Source organism: Hippoglossus stenolepis, chromosome 21 (assembly GCF_022539355.2).
Source record: "Hippoglossus stenolepis isolate QCI-W04-F060 chromosome 21, HSTE1.2, whole genome shotgun sequence".
Lineage (NCBI taxonomy): Eukaryota > Metazoa > Chordata > Actinopteri > Pleuronectiformes > Pleuronectidae > Hippoglossus > Hippoglossus stenolepis.
In genome coordinates, this window is record NC_061503.1 from 500,853 (window position 1) to 515,115 (window position 14,263).

At 41.5% G+C, this 14,263-nt stretch overlaps 2 protein-coding genes across 4 annotated transcripts in view; one reads left to right on the top strand and one right to left on the bottom strand.

Moving 5' to 3' along the window:
- The window catches only part of rab3gap1 (RAB3 GTPase activating protein subunit 1), a 44,614-nt gene extending 42,640 nt beyond the window's left edge, over positions 1-1,974 (bottom strand). For both annotated transcript variants that reach the window (XM_035145056.2, XM_035145055.2), the window contains exons 1-2: positions 1,832-1,974; positions 1,659-1,714 (exon numbers count right to left, since the gene is read on the bottom strand). In XM_035145056.2, coding sequence (XP_035000947.1) covers positions 1,659-1,714; positions 1,832-1,849 — 74 coding nt within the window. In that variant the 5' untranslated portion in view covers positions 1,850-1,974. The remainder of the gene's footprint in view (positions 1-1,658; positions 1,715-1,831) is intronic.
- Positions 1,975-11,670: 9,696 nt separating this feature from the next.
- The window catches only part of llgl2 (LLGL scribble cell polarity complex component 2), a 60,143-nt gene continuing 57,550 nt past the window's right edge, over positions 11,671-14,263 (top strand). For both annotated transcript variants that reach the window (XM_035145339.1, XM_035145340.1), the window contains exon 1: positions 11,671-11,937. The gene's annotated coding sequence lies outside the window, so the exon portion shown is untranslated. The remainder of the gene's footprint in view (positions 11,938-14,263) is intronic.

The window sequence follows — 14,263 nt, forward strand, 5'->3', positions numbered from 1 at the left end:
TAAACTCTAACTCACTCCCAGTCTCAAACAAACTGGGCTTCAGGAGACGTCTGTGGAGACGTCATCGTTTTCATAATTATTTTCCATATCGCCCAGCCCTACTGACTCCACACTACCACTTGTGGCATGATCTTCAAGAGTCTGACTGAACATTCTGGATGACTATCCTGGGTATCCCCTACAGGTATTTGATAAATATCTTTAATCTAAACAAATTAATTCAATTAAATCAATGCACGCTTTAAGCACAGATTTGTGGGCAATGTTAGTAAATGAGGCCCAATGAGAGTCTTTTGTCCCCATTTAGCCAAGTTGGCTAAACGCTAGGGTGTTCTCCAATGCAGGGGACATTGGGCCTCCTTTACTAACAGTGCGTACGCACAAATCTCTGCTAAAAGCGTTCGTCAGAACGTTTGACGCACGAATCTGGGATTCATCAATATGTTCGTACCTAAATTTGTTCGTACTCTGCGAATAAATTTAGAACTTCCTCAGACTATGTGTACGCACAAATGATGAAGGCCCGGCTGTCCTAGCAAATGTAAACACACACCATTTTAACTAAATGCATAGTATATTTAAACTCCATTTAATAAAAAAATAAAATAATTGTAGATAGCACACCGCTCTCTTCATGACAAACGAATGTCCTTATATGGAGAAATAGAGGCGTGGCAGAGAGCGGACACGCGCCTGTCAATTTAGATTGATTCTGATTCACAAACATACGCGTGGTGGTGAGAACAAAATCAGCTGTGTGTTAGTGTTAGTAAATGAGTCCCATTGTCACAGCACAGAGAGCAGGCCTCTCACCTGAGAATGTGGACATGATGTTGTTCTTGGAGAAGAACTTTAATGTGGTTAATACACCAACCACTGATGATTTTTCATAGGTTCTGATTGTGAGTGTTCATTTTACTGATTTATTTATTTTTGTTTACTGAGACTGTTCTGAAGATCCTTTTTTTGTTGTTAGCCCAGAGAGCAGGCCTCTCGCCTGAGAAAGTGGCAGAAATTTGTTGATTTATTTTTGTTTATGTAATTAATAAATGATAAGTCAAGTCCAACATGTTCTTGAGTGTGTTCCTTACTGTTCCAAATATTGGTGATTTAATAAAACCCAGTAAATAACCGCCCCCGCTTCTTCTTGCGTACCTCTAACCTATGGTTACCTGTGGACTGAGAGGATCTTAAACCCTCCCCCTTTGTCTATGTACCATACCATGTATGTCTGTAAAACCTCAACTGTTCCGGCTGCAGCTGATTCGCTACCGGGATGTGTTCAGGTCATGCCGTCTTTACCATATGCGTCATCGTGGTGCATTTAGGTGTACCTCGGGAAACTGATTAATATGCACGTAAATGTCCAAGGAAGTTGTTGAACATGCAAACGTTTCTTTCTTTTATAAATGTATGTTTCTTTATTGACATCTGCTTATATTGAAGAAGTTAACGTCATTATACCATCATCTTAAAAGATGAGTTAAGACGACCGCGTTGCTCAGTCCGAAGCGTAGATGACGTGCAGTAAAATAACATGAAACGTATATTGTCACACAACCGCGATGATAAACCTTGTTACCACAGGTACCTTGTTTGTGTGTGTAACATGAAGCAGATGGTGTATTGCTTATTTGTGTTACAATGAGCTCGCCTACCGTTCCCACTCTGACGCTGTTGTGAAGTCGGTGATCTCAAACACCTCCGACTCGGGCTGGAGAAGACATACACTGGTTAAAGTAGACCATGAACTCAGCACGCATTTAGACACATACACTGCACTGACTCGTTTTCCTTAAAGAACTCATTTAACATCAATGGAAACACTTACTTCGCTGTCGGCAGCCATGCTAGTATCCTGATTAAGCTGTTTTCGTTGTTGTTGTTGTTCTGCTTCTTCCTCCTCCTCTTCTTCTTCTGCTGCTTCTGCTTCTGCTTCTTCTTTTGTTAAATGACTGTTGGCAAATAACTTACATGTGCATTACCGCCACCTTATGGAACGGAGTGTGGATCAAAACGGCGGTTGAATCTGGCTGGATTAATTTCTTTTCCATATTCACGTGCATTCAAAGAACCTAAATAAGCCCTGCATCCTACATCCCCCTAGGTTCTCCACTGCATAACTCTGACATTTAGTGTTTGTGGGTTCCTCTGAAGAGCTTCCTAAAGTACCTGCCTCTGTTGCCACTCATTTCTCCTACTCTCCTCTGAAAGCTACTGTGGTACTGTCCCACTGTTCTGTCTGACTTGATTATGCTTTTAATATCATCCTTGCTATGTGACAGGGTCAAAATTACATGTGCATGCCATATTTAGCTGTGTTTTATTAGATTTCTGTTTTTATTTGACTTGCATGTGTTTTATTATATCTTACCTGGCTTTCTGTGATTTCTGTGTCCTTTATATACTAATCTCCTTGGTGTCTGTTGTGTGGTGTGTGTTTTGTTTTCTTTAACTGTTGTAATGCACTCCAATGACCCTGGGAGCGACACAACCACACCCTATGTATTTACCTAATTACCTGATGAGTGACTGGTGGAGAAGGGTCTGGCTGCAGCGTGCAGCATTGAGGGCTTGGCATGAACCTCCAGTTAAACCTCCAAACCATAATGCGGCCTGTAAAATTGGGAGGCGTGGTGTGAGGGGCGTGGCATGAGCCTGTGGCACCTCAAGCACAAACCCAAAAGCCAAATCCTCCAGAACTGTGGTACCTAAGCTGCGCCATATAGAGGCCATTTTTTACCTCAAACCTCGCTGGAGATGTATTTCTGTGCAAAAGATTAATTCTACCAATAATACAACATACATGTTATGCCATCCCAAAGGTCTGGAAACAATTTAAAACTAAAACTCCATCTTCGTCAGTACAAATTAAGATAAATTGTTTTGTTACTAAACTGACACAAACATAATAACAGAACAATGCCTGGGGCAGACAGACTGTTCTGATTATTACAGTTTCCTGACAAAGTCTGGGCACTCCAGAGCAGACCTTATTCGACTGGCTCTCTCTTGTAACTCCTTCTTTATGTCCTTGTCGACATGTTGAACAAGTCAAAGCCAAGTATGTCCAGCTCACTGAGAACATTCAAACAGGCCATAACAACAATGTAAATGATAAAACAGACAATAAGTGCATTCAACCATAAGGGTACAAACCCAGAACAACAAGAATCAAGCATGTATGCGCCCATCCTTGGAGGACCGTTGAGAAAGGATGGCTCCGACTCCACGCTGGAGGCATCCACCTCAACCACAAACTGCTTCCACCTCAACCATGAACTTTGCACAGGATACGACCATCCAATGCACTGGCCCCCAGGGGAGAGGAAAGGGATGGATCTGGAAAGCAGTCTCCCAGCGAACTGATAGTCCATTAAATTAGCACCAGACACTGAGTCCACCAGCGCTGGTTGGCTGAGAGAGAGAGAGAAGAGGAGGTCAGGATAATGGATAGATGAGCTCAGGAAGGACAGAAAGGAAACGTGGTATGACTAACTGCATGGGTTACTCCGAAGCAACATAGGCGCTGTAGGAAGAGTCACGTGACTGCCTGGCCACTACTAAGGACACTTCCGAAAGTTTGCCCCTACAGGCATGGCAGGGAAATGCGAGTGTATGATCTCTCTCATTCTCTCTCAAAAAGTATTTTATTCATCTTTATCGTCAGCGCTATAAGTTCAACCAACTCCTCTGGAAGATCCAGGAGGACTAAGTGATCTTTGAGAGAGTCAAAGAGGCCGTTAAGGAATGCGTCGACCAGCACAGCCTGATTCCATCCGCTCTCTACCGCTACAGTCCGGAACTCAATGGCATAGTCAGCCTCTCTTCTCTTTCCGTGCCGGACGATTGCTCGGGCTGCCTCTTTCCCCAGAGCGATCTGCTGAAAAATCTGGGAGAAAGTCTTAGAGAAGAGCTGCCGAGAGTTCAAGATGGCCGACTGGCGACTCCACTCAACGGTGGCCCATGCCTCCGCTCTGCCGGTCAGGTGGGAGATGATGTAGGCTACTTTGGACCGGTCAGAGGGAAAAGCCACCGCCTGGAGCTCAAAATGTCACACTGGGTCAGGAAGGCACTGCAGTCACCCGACTCCACCGAGAAGGACACTGGGCGAGACAGGTTTAGCGGAACCATGGAAGCCGCTGGAGCAGGAACAGGAGCAGGTGGAGTGGGACCCAAAAGCACGACTCGATAAGCTCACAGGTAGGTACAAAAGGCATTACTGGATGAGGCAGGGTTTGGTACACAAAAAGACAGTCCAAGAAATCAGGCAGAGGTATCCAAAATCTGCTAGGCAAAAAAAGGTCAAAACGTACAGAGAGCAGGTTGTAACATGAGGGAATACACCGGAAGAATAATGCTGGAACACTGACACAAAGAGAACAGGCGATCTGGCGCAGACGGAGGGGAGCACAGGGTTTAAATACATAACACAAAGACAATTGGACACGGGTGCCACACATTAGGGAGGCGCAGGTAATCACAGGAGTAAGAAACACAACAGGTACAGATGGTACCTGAAACGAGACAAGAGGTGAGTATGACAAAATAAATCAGGAATACAACACACAAAAACATGAGGGAGAAAAAAAAACATGACCTCAACTATCTTGGAGACGGGACACCATGAAATGAAGTTCTTACCAAAGCCACATTTTTGTGTAAAAGAGATATTTCCACTCCACATGATCAAATGCCTTTTCCGCATCTAGATATCACAACTTGTGGTAAGGACATCATAGGGAGATAGTAAATAGTTATTAAAATTTGTCTTAAGTTAAAAAAAGAATGTCTCTTTTTAATGAAGATTGTTTAAGGGAAATAATAGTTGGTATCACAGTTTCCAGACGCAGGGCGAGCATTTTAGATGGCAATTTAAAATCCACATTCAACAAACAAATTTGGCGATAAAAGCAGCAGGCAAGAGGGTCTTTATCCTTTTTTAAAATAAGGGAAATGGAGGCACGATTGATTGTTGGAGGTAGACTAAGTGATTGAAAAGACGTACTGATTAGAACAGGCCCAGGGGCTAATTTGGGTTGGAATTTCCTATAAAATTCTACTGAATAACCATCCTGGACATATGCCACCTTGCATGGACATAATAGCAGTAGATAGTTCAGTATTAGATAGTTAGATAGATAGATTCTTCAACCATATTTGGGTGCAGTAAAGGGATTTCGCGAGTGGAAAATAAAGTTATCAAAATCTGCCATGTCCGAGTTGGTTTCAGAGGTGTATGATGAAGCATAATAATCCTTAATCATTTATTCATTTTAACAGGGTCAATTGTAATCCCTGTAGATGTCCAGATCTGGGGAATTTTGTGAGAGGATGTAGTTTGTTGCAACTGGTGGGCTAACAACCTACTGGCCTTATCACGTTGTTCATAATAATTGCGTTGGGACTTAAGAAGTAGCTCAACTGTGTGATCTGAAGTCAATGTGTTGAATTCTGGTTTGGGAAAGATATACGTTCTTTATATAAATCAAGGGTTGGTGAATCGGCATATGGAGCATCCAGCCAAGCAATAAGTTTAGTTTGTTCTGTGAGTTTTCCCATTTTCAGTTTTTTCTCATGACTTACATAAGAAATTATCTCTCCTCTAATATATCTATATAAATCTATAAATCACCTATTTTATCCATTCCACCAGTTTAGGTGAAATCCAAGGAGACTAACATATGCATTTCTTGATCCAGGAAGTACAGCTAATTTAGTTCAGAATACCTTATAAGGAAATTAAATGTGAATGGAAGGAAAGTCCAAATCAGTTTACAAACCATGGGCTCCCAATTGGTTCTAAGGGGTGAATTGGTCCAAATTCACCCCTTAGCCCTACCAGTTGGTCCTACCCCTTGGTTTTGCGTGTGGCCATGAAGATGTAGTGTTGTCCCATTTCTCTATGTGATGTAAGGGCACTGGCCATCTAGCCCTTCAAACACCCCTTCAACCATAGTGTATTCAGGACCCCCCTAGAAACGAAGGGGTAGACGAAAATTCCTGCATCCTTTAAGAACAGACCACTGCAGGTAAAAGAGTTCCAGGGATATACCAACGTCTAGTCTTGTCTTGGGCTTTGACCACCTTTATGTACAGTATTTACCGACCTTGCCTTAGCCTCACGTCTTTTTGATACCTCTGCCTGTCTTTTTGGCTTCCGTGTACCGAACCCTGACTGGAAATAAAGACCACTGTTTTTGGAAACTGGACATTGTATCAGAGTTGTGCTTTCGGTTCTCAGTTCATGAACGCATGGAGAAAAGATCGTGAGACAAGAGGAGGAACTACGGAGCCTGAGAGAAAATCTTGCTGCTACCAGCAGCCAACACACCCAGATGCCGACTTCATTTGGTGAGCAACTTACCTTCCTCACCAAGCATGTTCAAAGACTCCATGAGACAAACGTTCCCAGCGAAGCAGCGAGCTGACAGGAACGGCTTTCCCCTCCTCCACCGGTGCCGAAGTTTCAGCTTCACCTTTGTTCACGTCTGCCATGCCTCCCAGCGTCCCCATGACCAGACTCTGACGTCCGGAGAGGTTTTCCCGCGACTCCAGTGACTGCCGCTCGTTTTTAACGCAGTGTGAACTCCATTTTGAACTGCAGGCTGTAGCATTCCCCACCGACCGAGCCGGTATCGCTTTTATCATCTCACATCTCAGCGGTCGTGGGCCACAGCAGAGTGGAATCGCCGGTGTGTGTGAGCCTCCAGGTGTTCACTACCACGGCCACCAAGGTTTTCCAGCGAGTTGATTGTCTAAACCTTGTAACCATATAGGCTTACATTACATCATGCATACATTTTATTATGACAAGATTCTATATCAAGAAGGTATGAACAATAGCTCTGGAGGGCATGTTTGATGAAGACTGAGTCAATGTCCTTCTTCTGCAGCTGCTGGTACATCATGTCAAAGTGAGGCATGATTTGATGAAAAAGCTGCAGGAAAAACTGGAAATCATCATCCTGCAGCATCCTCTGGAAGCCAGATGCCTCCCTCACTGTGGCACTATCAAATAAGCTGTCGGTCCTGATGGTTTTGAAACACTCTATGAGGTCATCTAGGTTCTCTAAAACAGTGTTCATGATTCTGCTGTTGAAGTTCCATCTTGTGGACGATGCTCTTGGCAGCCTTCGTGCAACAATCTGGTCGAGGATGCCAGTGCGTTTGGATGTTCAGGTAAAATAACTGGCAATTACACTGATATCGGAAAAGAAAACTCTCACTGCTGGGATGCAAGAAGTGGCTTGCTGCATAACAAGTTCAGCTGGTGTGCGTAGCAATGCACATAATGGGCATTTTCATAATGTTCATGCACCTTTTGTTGCACACCAGTCCTCTCTCCCCTCATCACACTGGCCCCGTCGTATGCTTGCGCGATGAGTTTGCCTTTTTCATCCTCAGAGATAAGACTGTTCAGTCTCCCCAAAATCACACTCGTAATGGAGTTTGCCGTTGCGTCCAAGATAGGGACAAACTCAAAGAAGCGTTCCTGCACAGCATGGTTCCCGTCGATGTATCTCAACACAAGAACCAACTAAGTTTGGGTAGAAACATCAGGAAAACATCCATCTGCTTGGATGGCTACGAATCTAGCCGACTTCCTCTCCTGCATGATACGTTCCCTGATGACTGATAACATGCAATCCAGTAGCTCATTTTACACAGTCTTTGACGTACCCCTGAAGACTGTTGCAGCTTTCAGGTGTTCCTCAAGCACCTTGTCTAGCGACGCCACTAAGTCGACCAGTCCACGAAAATTCCCAGGGTTGCTGGAGCCCTCACTTTCATCTTTGCCTCGCAAAGCTGACTCGAATACTCCACAGAACTTCACACAATCAATAAGACAGGCTAAAATATGACGGTTCTTGCTCACCTTGTCATTGTGACGGTGCACAGATAACCTGTGGCTCTCGCTCAACTGATTGGCAATGTTAACCCTCCCAACGCCGAAAATTTCAGGCAACTGTCCATATGCATCTTTGATGTCTCAGGCTTTTTCACCTTCTCTAACAGATGATGCATGTCAGTTACCCGTAGTTGTCAACGCTGTGTCCGTGCTGCCATCGGGGTGAAATAGAATACGGGGTAGCAAAACAAGGCGTTAGCTAGTTCGCATCCTGTTAACCATGTTTTCCGGTCATACCAGCTCCGTATAACAAAAAAAAATCCCTGCTTATAACATTCCTCCTTTTGTAGATTCTTGCTTGATGTTTAAATTTGGTTTGTGTGGTCCTTATTCTTTGGTTGCCAATTTATCCTCATTGCTAAGATGACCGAAAGGCCTTTCTTTTAACAAAACGATCAAGTTGCTCCCGTTAACCATGACTGTGACAATGGCGTGCCGCGTAATCATAGGTACGATGTGATTGGACCGCCCAGGTGCATGTGTAACAGCTTATGTATGACGAAATCACGTTAGTGCGAGCCCTCCCGGAAGTCACAGGGAATGCATTGCAGTGCCTGCAGTTGGAAAAAAAGTTTCACGATGAAAGTCTATGAGAGCGATGTGGGGCGATTTTCAGCCATATGGAAATCGCAAACAGGGCTCGGCGCTGCAGCTGATTGGACGATGATATTCAGAGGTAGCAGGCAGGACAAACTGTCCTGATAATTGTATAATTTAATAAATTTTTTTAAAATAATAATGACGATCATAATGATAATTAACAACATTTATCACTATCATTTTTTCCTTTTTTTCTTTGGGAGAGCGGCGCCCTATCACCCCTATTGACCAGCCGCCCCTGCATTGTACTAATTGCAGATGCTACAGCTCACTTTGGAAAGCTCTAGAGACATTGTAAGAAAAGGACTAGTGCTTTCTGCACAAGTGCAAACTAACAAGATCCTGCTCAGGCCATTGACCAAACTTTGTATTCTTCAAGGAGCAACAGCAGTTGTAACTTAACTGGCTTTACTAATGACCTTATATACATTATTGGTGACCTCTATGTTATTGAGTTGCTGTGTTGTTGTTTTTATTTTCATATTATTTATTGTCTCCATAATAAAGATACATTTTTTAAAGTTTATGCCCTCCTTCCATTAACAATTAGGGGCCAGTCTGTTGGAGCCATAATATAGTTTTTGTTTGTTTTGTATTTTATGTTTATGCAGTATTCTGGTGACCACATGTAATACATTATTTAAACACAGGGTGGAGCATTGAAAATAAAGTGCTTATAGGTAACCTCCAGGTGAGGAGAGGAAGTCTGTATGACAAAGGAGGAAAACTGTTTTTTTACCATGTCAGTGTGGCATGTTTGTTGTGTTAGTATATCGTGTCAGTGTGGCCAATGGTACTGTATATTGTGTTTGCTGATTAGAGATGACGCTGATGAATTGAAACAGGGACTGCTTCTTACCTGTGATAAGGTGAATATAATAATGATGAATGACATTAACAGTGTTGTGATGAAAATAAATGGGTCACCATACTTACAGAAATACATCAATTGGACATTGGTTTATTGTTGGAGCCCACAAGAACAGGCGTATGAACATGTTCTCCCCTTACACTCATCAGTGCCTCAAATGTATTAAGTGTGACTAGAAGACAATACAAACACAATCTATGCTTATATTTCTGTTCCGTTCAGTTCAGCTTTTCCTCCACTAGTGAACCATTTTTCCCAAACAAATCGATCTCTGATGATGATAAGGAAGAAGTGAAGCAAAGCTGAGAGAGCTGCTGGACTTACCTCCACCACTGGGCTAAGTCTTCGTTTTCACAGCATAGAAGTTTCCAGTGTTTGTTTGGAGACAGACCTATGTAACTGCTGCTGGAACAGATGCACTGTGACATGCACATGTCTTCTTCCGCCACCTACTGTATAAAGAGTGTGTAATAACATGACCTCTTCATTTTCTTTGCTTTCAGTGGCAGGTTACAAATCAATGTTAAAGGTGCATGCCACCACCCTCTGTATAGGAGTGTGTAATATCATAACTTTATGGGTTGTATTATTTTATATCCAAGAAATTAACCCTTAGGGCACCACAGGGACATTTTTAGCTTTTTCAGTTTTTATTTAGTTTTATAATTTGGGCTGTGTTAATGAATATGGCATAATATTTTCCAAAGTTGTGTATTTTTTGTGGAATCATAATATTTTAAACTTCTTTCTTATGATATGCATCTTTTTCACTGTGTATAAAAATACTACCTTCATGCTAAAAATGGCCCCATTTAAAACCATTTAAAGTGAAAACATCTAGTGAAAACATCACTAGGATTATTTTATAGTCATTTTCTGCCAATAGATCCCTTTCAACTAAATCTTACACACCAAACCTTTAAAACCAAATTTACTGGAGGAATTAAAACTTTGAACAACTTGAACAAAACAAAACTTTTAACAAAATGACAGAAATCAAATAGAAACAATGTATTTGGATTGTACTTTGGCTTTCTAATTTGACCTGTGTCCCATCTGCTAACATGGAAGAGGCAGAGTTAATGACCTATGCTGTAGACAGTCACCAGGGGGTAATCGAAACGTTCATCCCAGTTCCCTGGCGTTAATTATGCAGGGAAATAATGTAATTTAATTTGCTGCTGATTTCCTTATATTTAGATTGCTAGCTAGCTATGCATAAAGACTGTATTCGTCCTGTAACGGGGTAGTTCAGTTGTGTGATAAACTGCTGCCCAACAAAGTTAGAGGAAAGCTGTGCACCATCCTTGTCCACAAGGCCTACCTTTACCTATGTATGACAGCTCCTTTTCTATACTGTTGCAAGTGTGCTGTATCCACACAGATGTCATTCCTGCTGCGGCACTATTATTTTCCAGAGTGCTTTTATTCAGCACATAGATATACAGTGTTGGTAAATATATTGTTCAATATATTGTCCAATTTCATCCCTTTGTGCTGTATTTTGCTGTATAAAACATTTTTGTATTGTATTGACTATTCATTTCATGAAGGGGATATCTGAAATACCAAAGCATAGAAAATGAATCCTGATGTACTTAAGGAGGGAAATGATAAAGCGTCAGCTAAATGATATGTAATGTAATGATATTACATCATCATGTAATGTAATGTGATGTAATGATATGTAATGTAATGTAATGAAATCTGAGTTCTTAAAAGCTACATTTAAACATAGGTTTTTATATATTCTATTAGCCAATTGAAATTTCTAATATTAACCTAATTTATTCAGTAACCTGGTTTATTGTGTGCATGTAAATGTAGCAAATGTTTAATTATGCGATTGTGACCTGATACTATTGACATTGACAAGTTGCTGATTTAAAATGTTGTCCAAAAGTATGTGGTTAATTATAAGTGATATTTTCACAAAGAATCTGCCAAAATCCATCTCATAGGTTAGAACCTTCAAGACATCTACATTACTGAAAACAATCAATGTCGGGGCTTCTTTGGTCTTTCAAACATGATACTTTATAAATTCACTCAATGGCTACTTTTTATTGGCTACTAAATGCAACCACCTCATCACATCAGCAAACATAACGTAATATTTACATGTGTAACTTTTTCTGAAGATGAATATAGACCGTATCGTGTTTTTAGAGAGAGAGGTGATTTTAGCTCTTAAAGAGAAACTCCAGAGTTGTTTAAGCTTCAGAGCATGCGCTGTGAAGTGTTGGGAAGTTGTGTGGTTTACGAAGTGTATATTGAATGCATCACAAGGGCGGAGTTAGCGAAGCAGTGAAGTGAAGCCTAGCAGGAAGCACCGAGGCTAGCGCCGCAGCGGTGGAGAGAAAAGAACGTCAGAGTTGTTTATCGGATCTGAAACCTGACGTTTCTTGCTTGGAATCTGGAATTTACGTTTTTGGTCTGGTCCCATTTCCCTCGACTCCGGAGAAGGTGAGAGCTGCCAGCCAACTAGACATCGGCCAGAAGAAGACTCTTATCCAGCAGCAGTAAACGGAGGACGTTGGCCGTTTTGAATCAGGTGGGTTCGGAGGTGGGCCCGCAAGAACACACAGAGCTGCTGCCCACAGGTGTCCGCTTGCCAGATGAACAGCGGTGGAGTTGATCTGCTCAGTACGCCCAGCCGTAGCACGCTGATCGAATCCAACTCATGCTAGTTGAAGTTGTTTTCGTTACGTCACACATTACTCCTCAAGTTGCCCATTGGCTAGCTGGCTAATCATTACTCTTAATATTCCACTAAGACACCAGGCATTGTTGCCCCGTCCAAGGCACCTTTGCATGTTTCGTAGAATTAGTTCTATTTATCCTCCTAGAAGGACTTAACAAGAGTTTAGCTAAACGATTAACTTCACATATTCTATTTATTAAACACATGAGTGGTTGGCTACTTACACTTTTAATTTGTGTGGTGTGGTTGTATTGTGCTTGGATATTTTACTGACATTACCTTTTCATGTTTTATGATATTGTCTTGAATGACCCCAACATTGAGCCGACATTTCATTGTTTAGAGATTGGTAAATATGTTTGAATCCAATCTGCTGGGTTGTTCTCCACAATAAAAATGCGTAGAGGCAAGAACAGTCCTCGCTAGCACTCAGTAGTAGCTAAGTGAGATGCAGCTAGAATTGCATAGTTACGGAAACGTCTAAAGCTAACCTTAGCAAGGCGTGTCTCCTCAGCAGGTATGCTGGTGAGCCCTTTGACTCAACGGGCTGGTTTTCAGAATGAGTAATTAGTGTGTATGGGTGTACAAGGAAGTAGAGTTCCACCGGTTTGACTAGTTCCTGGAGAATACAAAACACAATGGTAAGATACACATAGAATGAAATAGACATTGTAACACTGATTTCTGTTATTCACGGGAACTTATTTGTGTCTTCATCCAGCATCTGTAATTATAATGTGGTCTCTTTAAATCTTGGCTTGAGTAAAACTGTGAGAGACGAAAGTTGTCTGGCATTCAGACTGCACAAGCAACACAAATATATGACAATCTGGACAGGATACTGATGTACACAAGGACCGTGTCTTAAGCTCCATCTGCATCAGGTCAAAATAAGTCATACAAAAAGACTACTCCAGTTACTCACGTCTGTCAAGGATTTAGTATTAAGTTACATTTCATAATTTAACATATTGCCACAAGCTTACTCTCTCAAAATTGAAACACACAACCCCTACGGAGTTTTTTGAAATTAAAAGTTTAAGGCAGGCTGTTTTTCATCCCCTGACTTTCGAAAACCTAGGGTTGGGTATAGTTTGAATTTCATCAATTACGATTCCAGTTCTTATCATGTATTATTTCATGTTCAAGTATAGTAAAACAAATTGTTGAATATTTGGATAACAAAAATATCTTTATTCTTTGAGGAAGAAAAGACACAAAAGCTGTATTAGAAGGCTCTGAAGAAGCAGAAATCAACAATGGCCACTGCTTCTTAGAGGTTTATTAGCACCTCAACATTCATAGTAATACATGTGTGGTTTTGCAATACCAACAATGTAGTGCATTAGTAATATCAATCAATCAATCAAATTTTATTTGTATAGCCCATATTCATGAATCACAATTTGTCACAAGATATGACCTCGTCTGCCCTTAACCCTCAACAAGAGTAAGGACAAACTACTAAAAACAAAACCCTATTAACAGGGGGAAAATAATGTATTATGCATGTGCCTGACCATGCACTGATTACTAAATGCTGTTCAACAACATTGTGGAGTTTCAGATTAGTAATAACATCTCTGCAAAACCAAAGATGAACTCAAAAACATCAAACTTTCTGGAAGTCTGGATGACATCAGTGTTCCCATCGCTCCTTAAACAATCTTTAATTAAAATCAACAAAATGTATGTCTTAAATTGACCACAACTTCAATTCAGAGTATTCAATTTGCAGCACCGCAAATGTAATACTTTTAAATTTAAGGCTGATGGGAAAATTGTCACACACAGTGTCCTACCGCAAAAACGTCTTTAAAACTTTAGTCCTGAGACACCGCCAGTTTCATGTTTTTAATAGAGTAACACTGATGGGTGTTGATTTCGTCTGCGCTGAATGTTGAGTATTCATGTGAGCAGAGCACGACACAGAGCCACAAAATTCCCAGTCTTGCAAATCAGTGGTCAGCATTTATGGACACTACCGTTACCTTGGCACTTCTAATAGGTAGCCTGTGTAAATCCCTACTGCTGTGGCAAATCAGAACGTGATCTGATTGTGGGGTTTATGGAAAGGATAAATGAGCACTTGAATTTCTAGAGGTGTGGGAATTTCTCGATTCTTAGATGCATCGCGATTGCAGACATGGACAACTCTGCATCAATGCAGTGACAG